This window comes from Rhopalosiphum maidis, chromosome 1, assembly GCF_003676215.2.
Source record: "Rhopalosiphum maidis isolate BTI-1 chromosome 1, ASM367621v3, whole genome shotgun sequence".
In the NCBI taxonomy this organism is placed as follows: Eukaryota; Metazoa; Arthropoda; class Insecta; order Hemiptera; family Aphididae; genus Rhopalosiphum; species Rhopalosiphum maidis.
The window spans coordinates 31,291,782-31,311,936 of NC_040877.1; the positions used below are offsets into that span (position 1 = coordinate 31,291,782).

General features: G+C 26.0%; 2 protein-coding genes across 2 annotated transcripts; one reads left to right on the forward strand and one right to left on the reverse strand.

Annotated features, from left to right (window-relative positions):
* The first annotated feature begins 1,079 nt into the window (after nt 1-1,079).
* LOC113547744 (CLK4-associating serine/arginine rich protein-like) lies at nt 1,080-10,284 on the forward strand. Its single transcript, XM_026952115.1, has 16 exons — nt 1,080-1,178; nt 1,240-1,337; nt 1,420-1,592; nt 1,656-1,883; nt 1,956-2,131; nt 2,313-2,386; nt 2,457-2,618; nt 2,752-2,892; nt 3,363-3,410; nt 3,473-3,571; nt 3,633-3,669; nt 3,852-3,927; nt 4,073-4,178; nt 4,241-4,348; nt 4,425-4,940; nt 9,704-10,284. Exons 1-16 carry the CDS (start codon nt 1,080-1,082, stop codon nt 9,723-9,725), a joined length of 2,163 nt encoding a protein of 720 aa, XP_026807916.1. The 3' UTR covers nt 9,726-10,284.
* An 885-nt stretch (nt 10,285-11,169) lies between these two features.
* LOC113561111 (T-box transcription factor T homolog 1-like) lies at nt 11,170-16,020 on the reverse strand. Its single transcript, XM_026948211.1, has 5 exons — nt 15,741-16,020; nt 13,019-13,283; nt 12,340-12,471; nt 11,708-11,828; nt 11,170-11,622 (listed from the first exon to the last, which is right to left on the reverse strand). The coding sequence occupies exons 1-5, from the start codon at nt 15,890-15,892 to the stop codon at nt 11,387-11,389; spliced, it is 906 nt and encodes a 301-aa protein (XP_026804012.1). The 5' UTR covers nt 15,893-16,020; the 3' UTR covers nt 11,170-11,386.
* Nucleotides 16,021-20,155: the final 4,135 nt, after the last annotated feature.

A 20,155-nucleotide genomic window follows, 5' to 3' on the forward strand; every position in this document is an offset into this window, starting at 1 on the left:
AAAATAATTAACCACCCACAATAATATATTATTCTGACTCGTTATAATAGTAATAATTATCTTAACGTACATCTTCATTCTCATCGTGTATTTGTGTTCATTATTTTACTAATTAGTAATTACTATACAATATGCGTCCAAAGGCCTTTGCACTCTGAAATTAATTCCATCGTATAGAGGATTTTCTTAACTTTCCGAATATATAAGTAAGAACGATAAGATGCATTACAACCACCTTTTTGAATCGCGGAAAAAAAAGTCCCACACAAGGAAAAAATTTCTCGATGAATATATAAATACATAAAAAGTCGTAGAATATTATAAAAAATGTTTTCTATTATTTATTACTTATTATCGTAGATGACAAATATATGTACAAGCATTTTATTCATTACACTTACACACTAAAATACAAAGCATGACACACTATAGAACTGTACAAGTACCTACAAGAATAATATTTTTTTTTTGGGACTTTTTTTTCCGATTACCATTTAAGATATATCTCTAACCGTTTGTGCCATCATAACCTAACGGTACGCTTCGAACACCATACAGAAAATAGCAATTATTTGTTGTTACTACAAATTTTGATCTTAGATAATATGACATATTATAACCATGAATTAAGATCTTAATTCATGGTTATAACACATTTAAATTTTTTTTTAATTTTTGTTTATCTGGTGAATGTCATAGCGCTATCTTGTGATTAGATTATACTATAAATGCCTGGCGCCTGATATATCTGTGGATGCAACCGAGTATACAATGTTTCTTATCACTATAAAATAGTCATTGTAGTATTACTGTATTAGTAGTTAGTACTTTTGTAGTGGCAGTGGTTATACGAAATTCAACGAAAAATTCATCTAACTTCACTATTTCATATCCGTTTATTAGTACATTAATTTCTATCTCTACTTCATTATTCATTGACAAATAACTGTTAGCATTTAATTTTTATACGCGTTCTGTACACGTTATGACTAGTATAGTTAACTGTCAAGCGCACACAGATGATTCTAGTATTTTTCGTTCTATATAGTTGTTTGGCATTCTAACTCTTTAAAAATATCATGTGGCACGAAGCAAGAAAACAAGAGAAAAAAATCCGTGGCCTATTGGTTGACTATCAAAGGCGAGCCCAGCGTCGAAAGGATTATTATGAAAAAATTGTGAGTGCTTTTTTTTTAAATCATATCAACAACAATAAAATTATATCTTATTAATTTTCAGAAAGCTGATCCTACACAATTTTTACAATTGCACGGTCGTCAATGTAAAATACATATCGATCCAAGCATTGCAATAGCTGCCAATAGCCCTGCCACTATGTAAGCATTTGAACAAGTTTTTCTAATTTTTATCTTTTTTGTTCTTTGTATAATTGGATTGATTGTGTTTTTCTTATATTAGGATGCCCTGGCAAGGGAATGAAGAAATAATGATTGACCGGTTTGATGCACGAGCTCATCTAGATTTTATTAGAGAACCTAAGAATGATGATGAAGATGAGCAAATGTCATATGAAGAACGTCATTTAAACTATGAACGTTATCGTATTCTTGTTCAAAATGAGTTTTTAACAAGTAAGATTCTTTTTTAGTCATCTATTTTTATTTAATTAAAATTAAATATATTAAAAATTTTAGTTTCTGAAAGTAAATTTTTACACCAACTTTATCTGGAAGAAAAATTTGGCCCCGTAACTAAATCAGATGCAGATGATGCTAAAAAAAAGTCTACCGCTAATGCTGCTATTCCATATAAGTATAGCGATGAAGACACAATTCAAACTGATGATTCCAGAAAGTATTTAGATATAAAGCCTAAAACTGAGGGTTCAGATGAATCTGACGAAGAGAGTGAAGTTGATTTTGGTGAGCATCAATGATTAAAAATTAAAATTGAGTATAAATTGTAACTTAAAATTTCTGTCTTTTTTTTCTAAGATTTATCAATTGATGTTAGCAAAATTGGTACTGACCAAGCAAATGAGTTGAACTCTACTGCACATGGTTTTGGCATGACTACTAATGATTTTTACAGTTTTCTTAATAATGATTTGGAAGAGGCTGAAAATATTCAATTAGCTCGTTTAGCTGAAGAAGAAAAAGCTATGTTTGCTGTAAGTTTTCTTATTCAAATAATAATCATTATTCTAATAAATTATTAATTAAACTTAGGTATTATTTGTCATGTGTACATATATATAGGTTTTTTCCTATGATTTTATTTGATTCATTGAATTAAGTAAAAATTAACAGTGAATTTGTATCCATCAATAAAATTTAAAATTTTGTATTTAGGGCAGAAGATCTAGAAGAGAACGTAGAGCTTTTCGATTAAAAGCATTAGAAGGCAAAGCATTAAGTCCACTCAGGTATTTACTTTTAAAAATTGAATTTATTTTATTATAATCCAGTAATAAATTATATTAATACATTTTTTAGTTATGCAACAAGAAAAAGTCCTAGCTATACTGATTTTGATCAACTATCATCAATGATGACTTCTCGTTCACCTACTCCTGAAAACTCAGGCCAAGTAACTTACATAACTAGTTTTGGCGATGAAGAACCTACGACAAATGACAAATCGAAAACAGGCACAAAGTAATTATTTTATTTTATTAATAGTTATGTTATAGTATACTAAAATTAAAAATGTATCCAATATTTGTTCAAGCAAACAAATTAGATCAATTATTTTAATTATTTTTTATAATTTCAAATGTTGTGATTTTAGATCAAAATCTTCAAAAAATCATTCAAGAAAAAAACGGTGTTCTCGTTCAAGATCTCCTCGTCGAAAATCTAGATCATTATCTAAGGGTCATAATCGTCGGTATAGATCACGAAGTCGAAACAAATCAGTGTCACCTATCAGGTTTGAAATTATTGTTTATTTATAATTTAATATATTGTAAATTAACTCATAAATAGATTTTACTGTTAATCAGTTAGTGATGATATAACAATTAAATCTTTACAGTCAAAACAATTTTCACTTTAATTACCTTTAAAAACATATAAATTATTGACTCAAAGTATTATTTAATTATTATATCATTGCAAATCATTCTATTCAGTTTAAGAGTATACTGGACGGTAGACAAAAACTCGTTGTTTCTGCTCATCTTCCCACCTGTTCTTACCTGATTGTTACCGAATGATCAATCAGAAGAGTCTTGCAACATAAAGCAGTCATGCTAGTAGTATATGTACTCTTAAACTAAATAGAGTATAGTTATAAACTAATAATCAATTTTCAATGTTCCTTAATATTAGTTAAATTAAAATTTTAATTTAATTTATCTATGTTTTTAATATTATAATTTTATATTCTTAAATGAATAGGAACAATGTACAGTTACCAGCTGTTCAAAAACCACCGCCTGTTCAACGGTAATAATAAATCTTCATTGAACTAATATTTTATAAAATATTGTAATTTTTTTTTTTTTTAGATATTATGGTCGTAGAGGAAATGATTCATCATCAGAATTAAGTATTTCAGATGATGATGACAAAGATAAAAATAAAAATACAAATAACATTAAACCTCCGTAAGCTGCTTTAATCTTTATGAATACTATTTTTTTTTATTGAAAAACGTATTTCTTTCAGATTACCAGATCTCAGTCTTTCTTCTTCCAGCAAAAAAGTCAGTAATTTGTTAATATATCGCAAGAGTACATTAGCATGTTGCGAATAAAATAAATCAGAATTCTAGGGGATTATGAATTTTAAAACAAATGAAAATTTATAATAATAAATAATCTCTTTAATATTATATTGATTATAGTTTGTAGATTTAGATGTAATTGTAACATAATATGTTTACAGCAAGGCTCAAGTGACAGCAAACCAACTCCACAAGAATTAATGAAACGAAAAATGAAAGTTTTGCTTAACAAACAATGTCAGTAATATTATTAATAGTTCACTTTTTTAGTGAAGAAGTTTTTTAAATCAACATTTTATTATATATATCTACTTTTTATACGTTAAAAAATATAGTTATTTTATTTATTGTTCAATATATTAAATATCTAATTGGTTTTTAGATAAAGCCGATAAAAAAGCTCAAAGAGAACGAGAACTTAAAATGGAAAGAGAGCAAATGGAACGAGAAGAAGAAATCAAAGAATTGTCATTAAAAATGAGAAGAAAGTATGTATTATACTATTATTTATATAATTATTAATTTTTTTTTTATTATTTATTTGTTTTAGGAGACGGCAGTTACGTCATCCTGAGAATAGTTCTTCATCATCAAGATCTAAATCACGTTCAAAATCTAATAGTTCTAGTAGCTCAAGTTCAAGTTCAAACTATTCCAGGTATAATACAACTATATATTCATAAAAATAAATTGTTTCTGTTGATTGTAATATTCTTATTTATATTCATTTTTAGGTATCGAAGTCGTAGACGTAGATCTAGATCAAGGAGTGGTGGACGTAGGTCTAGATCAAGAAGTGGTGTTCGTCGAAGGTCTAAAAGTGGTGATCGACGAAGATCTAAAAGTGGCGATCGACGTCGTCGGTCTAGAAGTGATGATCGACGTCGTCGGTCTAGAAGTGATGATAAAAGAAGGTCTAGACGGAGTGAAGAACGAGATAGATATAGAAGAGATGATAGACGGGATTACGATCGCAGAGATGATTATCGTTACCGTCGTAGCCCTGAAAGGAAAGATAGAAGAGTAGACAGAAGAGACAGTCCAATTAGAAAAGAAATAAAACAAAGGGAGAGTCCCGCTAAAAAAGAATTTAAACAGTATAGGGAAAGTCCAGTTAGGAAGGAAATTAAGCAAAGGGAATTTCCTGATCGTAGTAAAAGAGAAAATATAGATCGCCCAGTTGTCAAAATAACATATGAAGCAAGTCCAAAACGATATGTGTCAAATACTAAAGTACAACCCAATTTAAAGTGAGTATTGTCTAAACTTAAGTCAATCATTTTTACAATTGCATTAAAAAAAAAAAATTAATGTAAAGAAAATAAACTAATTAAGTATGGTGAGCAAATATATAAATTAACTATAAAAATAATAAGTTAAATATTTGTCTCTTTGTACATTCCAGTTTTAAGATTATGAAGTTAAAAAATATTAGTTGTCATTAAAAAAAAAAAAAAAATGGGTACTGCTCTGCTGTACATTAGGTGTCGAATAGACCGCTATTATTATTATTTTTTTTGTGTTCAATTTTAATTCAATGATCTATCAATCTACACACTAAGTATATTTCATAATGTTTTTTAATATAGCTATTAAAGTCATTTATTTTATATTTTAATATACGGTAGGTTGATACAATTTTTTCCAAAGATATTACATTTATTATATTTTATTAGTTATTCATCATTATAATAATATAATATATTTATATTATACATTTATCATATTATATCTACTTATCATTTTAATGCTTATATTATAAAATCAAACAAACTCCAACTTTATGAGCAATCTTACAACTCTCCTGAATACCCCTCATTCATATTGAAAGCCAATTTTTCATTTATCCTCTAACCATCTTAAGACAGTATCTCACTCTATAGTCAATAATATTTTTTCTTATTACCTTAACATTAATTTTCTTAATTTCATATCATCTATACTTATGGCTTTGTTTTTTCCTTCTAAATACCTGAACTTTTAGTGACAATCTACTATCCCCTTCATTCTTATAGTATTATGATATTTAGAAAACCCTTATATTTATTTCAAATGTTGCCTTTAATAATTATTATATAACCTCCAAATCTATGTCTTGTTTATAATCCCTAAATCTAATCTCTTTAATTCTAAACTATCCCCTCTTGATTTTCATGGCAAATCATTTATTCAACTTATGTGGCTTTCTAGCTACATCAGCATACATAGTAATGAATTGGCTGATAGGTTTACCAAATCTAGCTCCAACTCAATTTTACCTTGGATCGATTTTATCCCTATTTTATATAACTCTTTCAAACTTTGGAATAACCTTATCTGCTGGCCAACTTTGCTACCAAATACAAAACCATTATTCCCAACACTTCTAATAAAGAAATCAGATTGAACAACTTAGATTTATCAAGATCTACTATTATCTATTTCAATTGACTCCATGTGAGTCATTTGCTTCTATCCAATCACACTTATAAACTAGGTTTAAATAACTCTCCTCTTTGCACACTACACTTAACTGAAAGCTCTGCGTTTTCTCTCATATACTCTTAATCTGTTCCTATTTACATACAAAGCGTATAATTTCACTACATTACCCAAAATCCTCCCTAATCCTTTATCCATGAAAACTTTAAATCTACAGTGGTCATCAAAAAAATAATTCATTTTATATTGGAAGCTGGTTTCATTATTTAATATTGTATTTCTGTTATTGTTTTTTTTTCTTTCTATATCGTCATAATTTTGTATTATTAAAATAATTGTCAAGCTGTTATAGTCAGGTTAAAAGCTAATAAAAATAAAAATATATCTACTTAAATAACACAAAATTTAATAACATCTTTCTATCATGGGACAGTAAAAATAGATTTATAGTATAAATAGTTAATATCTTGACATTTATCAAAAATGTCATTGCATATATAAAAATTCATAATAACAAATAATATTAATAATAATTAGTTCTTACAAATAATGTTTTCAAATTACTACAAAATAGTTAACATCGTTATTTAATGTTGAAGTAAGTAATCTTGTCCACATTTAGGCTTAAAATTTCTAAATAAAATAATTTTTTTTATATATTTATTAGATTTTTATAGTTTAAGTATGAACTACTTATGAGGAATCATTATTAAATTTTCTAAATTTTGACATAAAAACATTATAAATTTCTAACTCCAAAATAGTTAACATTTATTTGCTATTTTGATTAATTTTGTCAAAATGCTAATTTCAAATCCATTTAAAAAAAAATATTGTACTTATGTAATTTAATATTTTTATAAAGATATAAAAATATCTTATGAAAGATCTTTAATTGCATTTTCAAGTATTTTGACCCAGTAAATAATTTTTTATTAACAATTACAAAAAAAAAATTGAAACTTTGACATACATATAAATAGCTCAAAAAGAATTAAAATATTTCAACAGTCTGTCATGTATTTAAAATGATAATTCAAACATTTGATGACTCCGCTGGTTTTTTTTTAAATACAACAAATTATCAAAAATTGTTTAAGGAGAGATAATTATTTAACAGGTGAAGAAAAAAGTTGATTTGGTTATCTGATAGAATTTTTTTTATATATACTTAAGTTACAAAACTTTGAAAGAACCTTATAAAAAAATTTAAATTTTTAATAAATCTTGTCAAAATTATAACTAAATAGTTTTTATTTACAGTATTTTTTTTAATCACCATTTATAGAAGAAAACAATTGAAAATTGTATCGCAAATAAAAATATAAATATTTGGTGGAGATTCATGTATCTATGGGGTTATTCATTCTCATGTTAGACCAATAAAACAATTGATTTTGTCATAAATTTGATTTACATAAAAATTCCTGTTTTTTCTTCATTTTTTTTTTTTTTTTTGTTCTTTTCTGATTATAAAAAAAAAGTACTGGAAATTTTTATTTTGACCTCTCCAAAGTATAAACTAGATCTAATTTTCTATCAGAAACACCCCCTCCTCTTTTAAAATCAAAGCATTTTATTGTTTTTATTTGCGTTATCATTTATTGGATACATGTGCACACACAAAAAAAAACATAATTAACTAGGATAATGATCTTAGTACAATTATTCAGTATAATATTATATTACTATTTTTGTTTTAGGTTATTAGTTTTGTATAAAATAAGTCAGTAATAATCGTTATTTATTTAAATAAATTATAAATCATTAGATAAACACTTTTTAGTAAATATAATTAAATATAACACATAATATAAATTATAAAGTAAAAATTAGATACTTTTATAGGTGAATAAACAAGAAAAAAAATATAATAATAATGAAATAATAAGTTACAAATATAAGTAAAAACAAGGTATAAGTAGGGCTCAAAAGTTGTTAAAGTAACCAATTTTACTGTATATTTTCAATTTATTGTTGATCAAGCTAGAAATCTATTTTTACATTGAAGAGTTTAAAAACAAAAATTAAAAAGGCATTTTTCTCAAATTTATATAATTGTATTCATATTTTAATATTTTATCTAAAAAGTCTATATTCTCTTTTAATATATATGATTTTATTATTTTATTTTCAGTTATTTTACTAAGTTATTTATTTTCGTTGTCTCTATCAACTAGTAATTTAAAAACAACACAAGTATATTAATCTTTATTGCACTAGCAATATCATATTATCTTTTATATAAAACAAAAAAATTCGGAGTATTAAGTAGTAATATTTTATAACTTTTAAATATAATAATATGTGATATTTTTTTTATATACTTAGTACATTTTTACTGCATATTTTATATTTATTTGTGCATGATTTGCTATTTTTAGCTCCTTTAACTTCTGAGCCCTAAAAACAAATTAATATATGATGTATTGGATATTACTTTTTAATTGATTTAATGAAAGATAAAAGACATTAATTTTTGTTGGCTGTTTATTCACTTCATTTGGTATTCAATTTATAATTTCTTTGAGATGTGTATAAAATATTGATATTTTATATTTGTGTGCAGCACTGGAATGATGAAACATTTGTTTAGATTGGTTTATTATGTAACCTAAATGTATCTTTAAATATAATTTGCTATTTAGAATGACTACAAGATTTTTATTGAATTTGGGTCCATTATTAGTTTACTTTTTCACATCGCTATTGAAATAAATGTATTGTTTAGTTTTGTCTTACAATATATTTCTTTTCTTTTTTTTTAAATACAATATTTGTTGGATTTACATTCACGTCATTAATTGTGTATCAATTGGGTAAGCAATTTATATTATATAAATTATTGCAATCCTCGAGATCCCTTTAGTACATAAGTTATGTAACATAACTAATTGCATTTCATCTATATAAATTACATGTTACAGTTCTCAGGTACAAAAATCATTTAGATAAAAAGCAAATATACCTGATGATAAAACTTCATCTTGCCAATATCCTGAAGTTGGATGAGTAGGTTTAGAAAGCGTGTTAATTTACTCTGTGAATGAATTTGAACAAATTAAGTATATTTTTATTGAGACCTATATTTTCAATTTTTTGGATAATTATGTTGTAATTAACTAGGTCATATGTTTTGCTCATATTTGTGTTTGTTAAGTCTACTTTTTTATTTTTAATAAATGCTTTATTAATGGAACTGGTGAATTTGAAAAAGATTGTTGACTGTTGATTTGCAATATTAGTTTATAACTTTAATTAGTTTTGAATCTGGTTTAATTTCTTCATTACTAGTTTTTAAAATAAATGCGTGAATTAATTTTAAATTGTAATAGGTCGGTAATTATAAGTGTTTTATTTTGATCTGCTTCTGTGTTAAGATGTATATATCCTATTATTTTCTAAATATTTAGAAAGATTCTTAATTTTTCGGTTGATTAAAAAGTAAATGGATTTGTGGTTATTATTCTATTATTTTTATAAACTGAATTACTAATGTATTTAACTCATTTGTCAATAAATTTAACGCTTTATTCTTAATTTATAAATTATTAGGATAAATTATACTTATTAATTTTTTTTATTTTTTCAGGCCACTTGTAGATTATGATTGAGTGCTGGAAGTGAATTTAAGGTTTATTTATCAGGATTAAAAGTAATCAATAACATTAAAATTCTTGTAAAATATTAATTTTAAACATTTTGTTAAGCAAGAATATCAATTCTTTATCTAACTATGACTTAATTTGTACCAATGATTTTATTATTTTAACTTTTTAAATAAACTTTTTGAGTTTATTCTTTTTAAATTGTATAAAATTATCAACCTCTAACGGTATTAGCTTAATACAAACAAAGAAAAGGTATATAATTAATATATTATTGTCGACACGTGTAATTTGATACAAGTTATAACCATTGATGATGATAACTGATGAGTCGTTGTCAAGAGTGACCAAGCAATAATGAAATAATTGTTTATTTAATATCACATCATAATTCCATAAATGAAGAAATTAAATAATATATATTGTCTTAGCATTGTCAATGATTGTGATGCTCTTTGTCAGTGTGATTATGGATGGGCAAACCATTTAAACAACTAAATTAATCATCATTCAAATATTATCACATGGCTAATTATTGCATTTTTAATACATATTTATTATTAAACATAACAAACATACTTATTAGTCTTATATTTGATTTTTAAATCCCTGTAATTCAGTGATTTTATTTTAACTTGATACTTCCCACAAAGTTATCTCCTTTTGTTAGGCCTATTAAAATAAATTTCAAGTTCAAAACAAATTGTATGATATGTTTATACATAGGTGTACATTGTATCTGTACATGTTATGGTAATTATATTTATACTCATAAATTATGATCAAATTTCTTTCTTCGTTAAACTTTTAAATAAATTTAATTATGCTATTATTATAGTATTACAATATTAAATATTGTAATACCATTGATTATAGATTAGTCTATTCTATGATCAATGGTAATACTAAATCTCTGATCTCTCTAGTCTTAGCAAAATAATAAACAACTAATTATTTACCACCCGCTCTTACAATTTCGGCAGAGCAGCTGCTCCAAAAAAAAATTATCAACACATAGTCACAACCCTAAATATACCATGAATATTTACAAACATTTTTACAGTAGAGTATATTTTTTCAATAATTACATTTACACATTATTATTTTATCAATGTTTATTATTATTATTCATTAAATTATAAAAATAAATATATATATATATAAATAACAGTATGGAGAAATACTACCTAAACAATATATTAACTGGATTATGATGATCCTATTATTTTTATTATACATTGAGTGTAAATATTTGAGAAAATATATTAATGTTGAAGAAATCATAGAGATTAATAATTATTAAACTATTTATATTTAAAAATAAATTATTTCTTTTTCATTAAATTGGGTAGCTCAAGAATTGTATCAGAGAAAAAATATACTTGTTAGTAATTATTTAGTTTTAAAAATAAAAACAAAAATTGATTTTGTTGATGCACATTGAGACAAAATATCGATTAAAATTTAAAATTAATGATTGCTAAACATATGAGTAGAAATTTTTTTCACCTCAACTCTTATATTATGTATTATACATATACATCAACTTCAACAATGAATAATAATATAATTTGTACAAAATACAACCCAAATCAAATAATAATTAATTAAAACAGTCAACATATCAGGCTATGAAAATACATTAATAATATGTGATATGTTGTACGTTATCCTCCTAATTGTGTCCAACTGTAAGATGCTGGCTGATATGCAGTGTGTTCATCGTCCTGGCCAGAACTATAAATAGGGACACACTTTTTATGATTGACTTGTGGCTTAACAAAATAACAAGCTGTACATTGACATCTATTGATTGGTTCTCTTTGACCTCCGTACTGAGATAACCAATCATCGGATGTTGTTGTATTATAATTCTCGTGGTGAGAAAAATTCAAGCTACTTTCTACATTAAAAAAACAAAACAATATTATGATAAATATTATTTTGTATGAGAGTATTAGACTAAGGCTTATGATAGTGTATCATACCGTATCCAAGTGCTGGCTGATAAACATCTTGATGTTCTCTTCTATCCTTTTCCTCAGCTTTGACTTTAGTGTCTTTAAACGCCTTCGCAAATGGATTATATTTGATTTTAAGTTTGGTCACCTAGAGAAATTATTTTAATATATAATGGCTCAAATAATTTTCAACATAATATTTCTAGCAATTGTAATATATTATATTCAATTAAACCAATTACACTAATGTGTACCTAACCTAACCTGATGTATCACTAGATCAATAGAAACCAATAGAATGGATGTAAAAGTAGAAAATCATAAACCTCTATTAGTATGAATGACTATTACAATAATAAAATACCTATACCTATAACCTATGTAATATATATTTAACAAAATACTTTATAGTATTTAGAGTAGACTGAGTAAAGACCTCCTAATGGAGATACTTACTTGTTGTAATATACTATGATTACTATGAAGTATTAATTGTTAGTAAGCCGGTATATTTATAACTGTTTTGTACAATATGCAACATTTCCTTTAAATTACTAATGGACTTTTAGGTACCACGCGTTGATAATTGATAGGTTTATTTAACTGTCCAATACTCAAGTTAACCATATGATAAGTTTTAATGTTTTGCTGTTACCTACCTCTTCGTTTTGATATGCTGTGACTGCCATAAATCTGGTTTGAGGCATCGCAAAAATTTGTACATCATCCGGATCTCCAACTTTGACTATATGAAGTTTAGTCTCATATTGATGTAATGAATTTAAATGAGTCTATAAGATACAATACATTATACATATCAAGAAATAAGTAGTCGATCGATTTCATTAAGGCTATAATTCTTTAATTTACTCTTCCAAATAAAAAATCGTGTTTTTTATGCAATGTGCTTTATGTACTTATACATAATTAAGTAATAATTAATAAGCCTATGTACTATATAGGTGGGTTACATAATGTTGGTTTAATAATATGATTCAAAAATGTAATATCATTTTTTCTTTAACAATAAAACTGTTCTAGTCAGTAGTCTTCCAGATTCGTGTGACTAATAGTCAGAATTAGAAAATAAAAACGTTTCCTTCGCATTATTTTTACTATACAAAAACTTTTAATTTGATAAATGTCCAAAAATGAAGAAAAAAATCATTTACAACTAACCTGAAATAGGTATTCAAATACACGACTACCCGAGTGTTTCTTACTAGGTATATATTACACGTTGATGGGTAAATAATTAAATAATAATTACAAACTACCTAGAGGACTTTCGGTTTTATATTTTATAATATTAAGTATTAGGTATAGATAGCGGTATACCTGTCCCGGGTTATCCGGTCTGTTGGTAAGTTTAATTTTAGCAAATGAAATCGGTTGATCCATCCAATGTTTGCCAAAATTTGGTGACTCCGGGTGTTTATAAAACGGATTCTTTGTAGCCGGGTCCGACGTGGTAGTCGGCGACCACTCACTGTTTATGTACTTCCATCGTTGTCCAACCACTTGTACAAACTCTAAAAATACAGTGTACATATCTCCCGGACACAACCCGGTAACTTGCGTTTTAATCACTGGGAACATTCTCCTATAAAATATACAGTTGTAAATTATAGTGAATATGTTTTTTTTTTTGGGTTTTTAATTATGTAAGTATAAGTTCTACTATAGCCGAAAATAGACGACAATTTATTATTATTATTTTTTTTTTTTTGAGGGGAGGGATTAAAAAAACGTGGGACAATTACTTAACCCCTTACCAAATCCTTCAAACTATTGTTATCGGCTTACAAATAAAAATTATTATTTACATAATTTACACTCAATAACTATCTATAAAACAAACTGAGTAAAATACACAACTGATAATTACATTTTATTTCTTAGGTAGGTACCTACAGTTTAAGAATTGTAGAAAAAAATGATATTTACTTAATACTTAGTGCCTACTTGATAAAAACTTGATTTAGGATACTTACAGAGTTTATTATTTTCAAGTAAGTTAATTATGATCATTTTAAAATGTACAGTTTCAAAAAGATCATAACTTACTTAAAAGATAATAATCTTACCTTTAAATTGTATAATAGGTCAATTCACTCTAATATAAAAACTAACAGCACATTATTGAAACTGGTGAACGAAAATTTAGCTGTCGTCGTACAAGACGGAGACAACACATGGGGGTACTACGTTCTTTTAAATTATTTTTGAATAATTTTGATGTTAAAATGTCAATAATTGTCAAATGAACTATTCAATTCAAAAGTAATAATAAGAATTATAGAAAAAAAATTGTCGTTCTTTCGTACCTTTATAAATTCTACACTCCATTTATTTTAAATAATGAATAAATATATTATTATATATTATTGTGACTTGTGAGAACTGAGTTGCAATGTGATTTCGATTGTTTATATAAGTTAGTACCTACTACCTAGTAATCCGTCCGGTATATGTACTCATTAGTTAGGTATTACTCATAATATTTGTTATACCTATCAATATAATATAAAAATTCATATTTCAAGTGTTTTATTATTATATAGGTAGCCATGTAAATATATTTACTCAAATTTAGGATCAATGGACAATAGGTCATAACTCATAATGGTTAAACATGATTGGCATAAGCAAAAATTCACCAATAAACAGTGGCGTATTTATGCTGAGGTCTCCAAGGCATGTATACAAGTTGGTGAACACAAGACCTTTTAATGATTTAATCCTTATATTAAAAAATAAATTACTGAACATTTTTTTTTAAACTATTATGTTAAGTATAATTTGATTTAAAGTATTTAAAAAAAATGTTTAGTATCAGACTCTATTTAGCATCAATATCTAATAATTTAATTTCTGTGTTTAAGAAGGGCCCCACCTCTAATATACCCTATTATCTTAGGGCCATCAAGTTTCATACTACGCCACTGCCAATAGTTACACAATCTTAGAGCCTTATGCCTTTATGAGTGTCTTAGTAAAAGAAAAATATGTTTATATCGTACTATCGTGTCACATATAAATATATGGATCCCAACAAAAATTGTAAATCTGTTTTGCGTCATCCCCATCGTACCTACTTGATTTTCATATTAGATAAAAAAAAACTATATCTAGATAAGATAAATAATAGGATAACAACAATATTGTTGTTGTCGGTGCTAATTTTTATTTGGAGATGTAAAGCTCGCTAGCACCTTTGAGATTTGTACAATTATTTGTATCTGTGAAATTATACTTATGGATATTAAAAAAATATAAACTTCTAAATGAGATATTTTATATTAATGTCGTTGTGTATTAATAATATTTAAAAAAAAATTGATACTAATATATAGTAATATCATATAATGTATTATATATTTATATCATGGCAACATAATATATTATGTATAGTATAACTGTATAACTAAATAGCTATACTGATGATGTTACAGTTAAAAATATAGGTATTTACATAGTGTTGTCAACCTATTTAAGTATACCAACATTATTTAACGACTGATTTTCCATTTAACTATATTCAAATATAGTATTCCTACATAAACGACAATTTACAGCATAATATTAATATTATTACATCTATAAATAGAGAATCCAGAATATTTAATTTTTACTTTAAAAAAATAACTATTCTGACATAGCTGTTATCTGTATTGAATTTAAATGAAATATATACATTTATGTCCTCGCGTGTCTAACAAAAAAACTATTATTAAATTATTTTTTTTAATTTTGATTAAATCCCTCTACAATCTACATTAATATTGTTCTAAATTCACTTCTGTTCTCAACACTTTTTGTGTACCAAGATTTATAAATTTGTTTTTCTTTAATTTGTTAACAAATATAATAGGAATAAAAATCCATATAAATATCGTAAGGTTTCTCGTAAGAGTGCACGTGTATACACTATACATCGTACAATTATAATAAACAATAGACATTTTACACAAGTTATTGTAGTTAAGTAACTTTTTTTTAAAAAATTTTTTTTGAAATATTTGTAAATAATTTATTAATAGATATTATACGAACTCACCTCCCTGTTTTTGTGACAATCATTTCATTATTGATGGCTAAAAATTCGGACCAAAGTTGAGCATCCAACAATCTTGATCGCACTTGATGCCTTTTGCCCCAAGTCAAGTTCTGTAATTCGGCAGTAGTCATTTCTCTCGAATTAATATTCATTTTTTGTTTTTGTTTTCTTGATACAAACACAATTGGACCAAGAATTATTCAATACACGAAAACACAATTAACAAGTAACGCACATTTTTGTTTCTCACATTAGTGTTGTCTCGTTCACACCTGAGTGCCCAGTGACTGGGCAGGTAAAATTTTAGAAATTTTCGAACGGTCCCACCGACAGAAATGACTTGGTGGTCAGTAGGTGGAGACTTCTTTTATTTTATTGCACCCATTATAGTACATTATACCAATTGTTTGTTGTAAACGCGTGCGTTTTATTGTTGTGTGAAAAGAGATATATTATTATTCTTCATCAATGGGTACCGCTCGAATATAATATATCCTTTGGGTCTGTGAATTGTGATCAATTTACACCTTAAACATTGCTAAGAATCGTGATACTTAAATTAACACTGATGCTATAATATATTTTTTTTTAAACACATATTATCTGCACTTTAATAACATTACGCGCGATTATTATTAACACCAAGGTATCTTGATATCCACGAGCTATCTAAAAAGTATAAACTATAGGTATGTATGATTTTCCGTTCAAAATATATTTTTAATTAAATATATAGATATCGGTAATATATTAATATCTATAGGTATAAATTACTACAAAATTGAAAATGCAATCATACACTGATGACTCGAGGCAAGATTTGTATGTCCTAATAATATTCTAAATAATGTTATTATTATTATTTTTTATAGTATTTACCTTTACTTTTTTTTGAAAAAAGTTATAATAATTTTTCATCGATTTATAATAATTAATATTTTACAATACAATTTTCAAAAATAATAAAATTATTATATTATATATTATGATTTGTGTTTTATAACAAGAACAACGTAAATAACAAATTTAATACAATTTTTATTGTGTTCTAAAAGACCAAAGTTCTATACGTTCACTTTACAATCTCTTGAAATTATAAATTAAAACTATAGTGTTATATTTAAAAGAAATAAACTAATAATATAATGTGTTCTATATAAGTGCCTACAATTATATATTCAATTTTTTATGAATTATTTGATCAATGAGTGTGGTATACAAAATTTACTACATTAATACATAATACTGATATGGTTACTAACAATATGGTCACTAAAATGTTAGTATTATACTTGTACTGTCTTTTGTTAGTTTTATTGTCCGATTAAAAGAGATATTCACTAACATTATATAAATATGCATTTTTAAGCAAAATAAAATTTCGTACATACATAAGTTCCAAAATGAAACGTTGAAAAACCAAATAACTCAAACAATCAAGCCATATACCTATAATACTACCATAATCTGAGTAAAAATATGTAAACACATATTAATCTTGTCTCTATAATATGGAATGATTGATTGTACTTACTACTTGGCCATATATAAATTGTACTTAAATATGTGTGATGTATGTCTATTGTCTATTGATATACATAGGTGATGATATTGTGCTATACGTTTTTACATATTATTGTTTTTCTTTATAATTTATCAATAATTCAAATCACAAAATTCCATAACTGATAAAAGTGAAATTTAATAAATATTAAATTTATTGATATATAGGTAATCTATATTATTTACCAAAAGAAATATTTTCAATACCGTGTACATAAAATTAAACACTATTCCAATCTTTTCTGGGAATCAGTCGTAAATTGCAATGCATTCTTAGAAAGTTATGTTATTAAAACGAATAGGCGCATATTTTTCGCATTGTATTATATTTATATTATAAAATCAATTATTTTGTTATGTCATTTTATGTAGGTAATGGACCTTGTAATACTATTTACTATTATATTACAGTGTTTTAATTTTATTATGTTTGTTTTTACATTAAATTTTTGTTTCTAAACACATATTACATACAATAAAATATAATTTATAATATATTCATAATGACCCGTTCAAACCGGAGAATAAATTACTACCTACTTCAATAATCGACCTCTAATCTACTGTTAGGTATTCGCACAGATATTATTATATTATATACTTCTGTAATGTTAGTAGAATAAATATTTCCTATAGGGCCACCTTATCCGCAATAAACGATTATACTTATACAGTTATACTGCATATTATTACTCATTAATGTTTATTATCTAGTTAGATTACCAATTATATTATATAATTATTTAATTTTTAGAGTATAAGTATAAGAACCGAATAAGTAAAATTGCAAAAATGAATTTCTCCCCTAATACTATGATATATTGTATTTCGTTTAATATGTCTGTTTACATATTAATATGTATATTATTTTCTTGTATTATATATTGATTTGGTAATAAGCGTCGAGCGAGGTGTAAGTACATTTAGTATGAATAAGTCGAATAAAGTGAAACATTTTTTAATTATTTTGTAAACATAGAGAAGGCGTAACTGCGTAAGATAAACAAAATAGCCTTTCACAACTCACCTTGGCGATAAATTCTATTCATAGGAACTTTCAACTCATGTATAATAATATATAGGTACACAGACACACAGTATAATACACACCATTTTTCACCGTCTCCTCAAATCTATGAAGTCCGTTGCCCGTGTCTTTATAGGAACTACGTTGCAGGATATTTTCGCCCCCTCCGCGATCCCGTACTATAACCACAATAAAGCTGCCATAACAATAATCTGAATGACTGGATCGCATATAGCAATTTCCGCAGTCCGTTTTATCAACCTTTTAGTGAGGTGCTTATATACACACATAATATATGCGAGTTGTATGTGTACGCACATACCCCACGTGTGGTCCAACCGTTTATCCTTTATGTACGGGATTATGTTATTGTATGATATTATTGTATGTATACAAACGTCTCCGACCACGGACTAAGACGTATAAAATAATTACACGAGACGTGAGTTCCTTTTGTCGGCAGGTGCATCTCTGTGTACACGAAAATACGAAATGATTCATAAACGCGTTGCGGGTTCGATACATACACACGCGACCATAAAACCATAAACATTGCCACACGAAAACACGACTTAAAACCGTATATACGATGCGGCTACTACCACCGTCCATCAATACATTATATATACAGAACACGATTACACATATAATGTAGTATTATTACAGTAGGTATATGTATATAATATATATAACTATCACTGCAATAGCGCAATCAGTAGGTATATATATATAGCTTATATAGGTAAATAGTAGGTATAGCTGGAAGGGTAAATAATAAGCACAATGTACAGTAAACGTACATGTACACAAAGCCAAGCCTAATATAATATTAAGTCTTTGCAGGCCACAGCGTACAGGAAGTTAATTCAGTGGGTCGTGGAATATTACTTTTATAATTAAGTTATTAAGTTTATGTTATAGGCTCTTATTTTAATAATATAGATTTAAGAACCGTGAGATGGAAAAAAATCTGTAAATATTGTTCTCGAGCCAATTCGAATCATAGAAAATGAATTTTTATTTTAATTTAACAATTCAAAGTAATAACATTTTTTTTTTGTAAAAACACTGACTAAAATTCACATAAGTTTAAGCCGTTAATTCAGTGGCGTAGCTTGGATTTTTCAAAGGGAGAAAGGACCAATAAAAAAACCTTATAAAAATTAATTTTGTATTATTTTCACTATATATAGTCACTATAGAGATAATTTTTATACTTAATATATGACCATATTATGTAGTCCAGATAAATAATACATTAATACATTCTGCCATCCTTTCTGGCATCCTGTTGAACTGAATCATATTCAAAAACTTTTTCTTTAACTATATTGAAAAAGTGGGTAATATTTCTTTTTCTACATAGTCATATTTGGAAAAAATATAGTCAATGGAGGAGTCTGGTTCTTTGCCATTTTTTCTTAATGCTTAACAACTTTTATTATTACAGTAATATTAGTATTTTATGTATAAATTATTATAACATAATATATATATATATATTTGACTTCATAATTGTTAAATTATAGGTATGTAAAGTTGGCTTACAGAATTAGTATTATACAATTATACTTAGAAAATATTCATCAATTGTTATGCTTTACGACTTACGAGTCTTTGATATGGTAAATAGATATTAACTGTGTCTCTTATTAAATAAAACACTATTAACTTGTTTTTCAGATGGCATTACCTATTTTCGATAAAGAAAATCTATAAACATATTGAACAAATAATTGTGATGTTTACAGTACATAATTTGAGTAGGTAATCCATTAGCGACATAATATGATTGTTTAAATATATTCGTTCAATTTACTGCTAC

Bases quoted from the DNA above. Each gene is read 5' to 3' on its own strand.
- LOC113547744 (XM_026952115.1), top strand. From the start codon at position 1,080: ATGTGGCACGAAGCAAGAAAACAAGAGAAAAAAATCCGTGGCCTATTG. The intron at 3,670-3,851 runs GTCAGTAATTTG...ATATGTTTACAG, and splicing joins TTTCTTCTTCCAGCAAAAAA to CAAGGCTCAAGTGACAGCAA. The intron at 4,941-9,703 runs GTGAGTATTGTC...TTATTTTTTCAG, and splicing joins AAAGTACAACCCAATTTAAA to GCCACTTGTAGATTATGATT.
- LOC113561111 (XM_026948211.1), bottom strand. From the start codon at position 15,892: ATGAATATTAATTCGAGAGAAATGACTACTGCCGAATTACAGAACTTG. The intron at 12,472-13,018 runs GTATACCGCTAT...TGTATCTTATAG, and splicing joins GACCGGATAACCCGGGACAG to ACTCATTTAAATTCATTACA. The intron at 11,623-11,707 runs GTATGATACACT...TTTTTAATGTAG, and splicing joins TCAGCCAGCACTTGGATACG to AAAGTAGCTTGAATTTTTCT.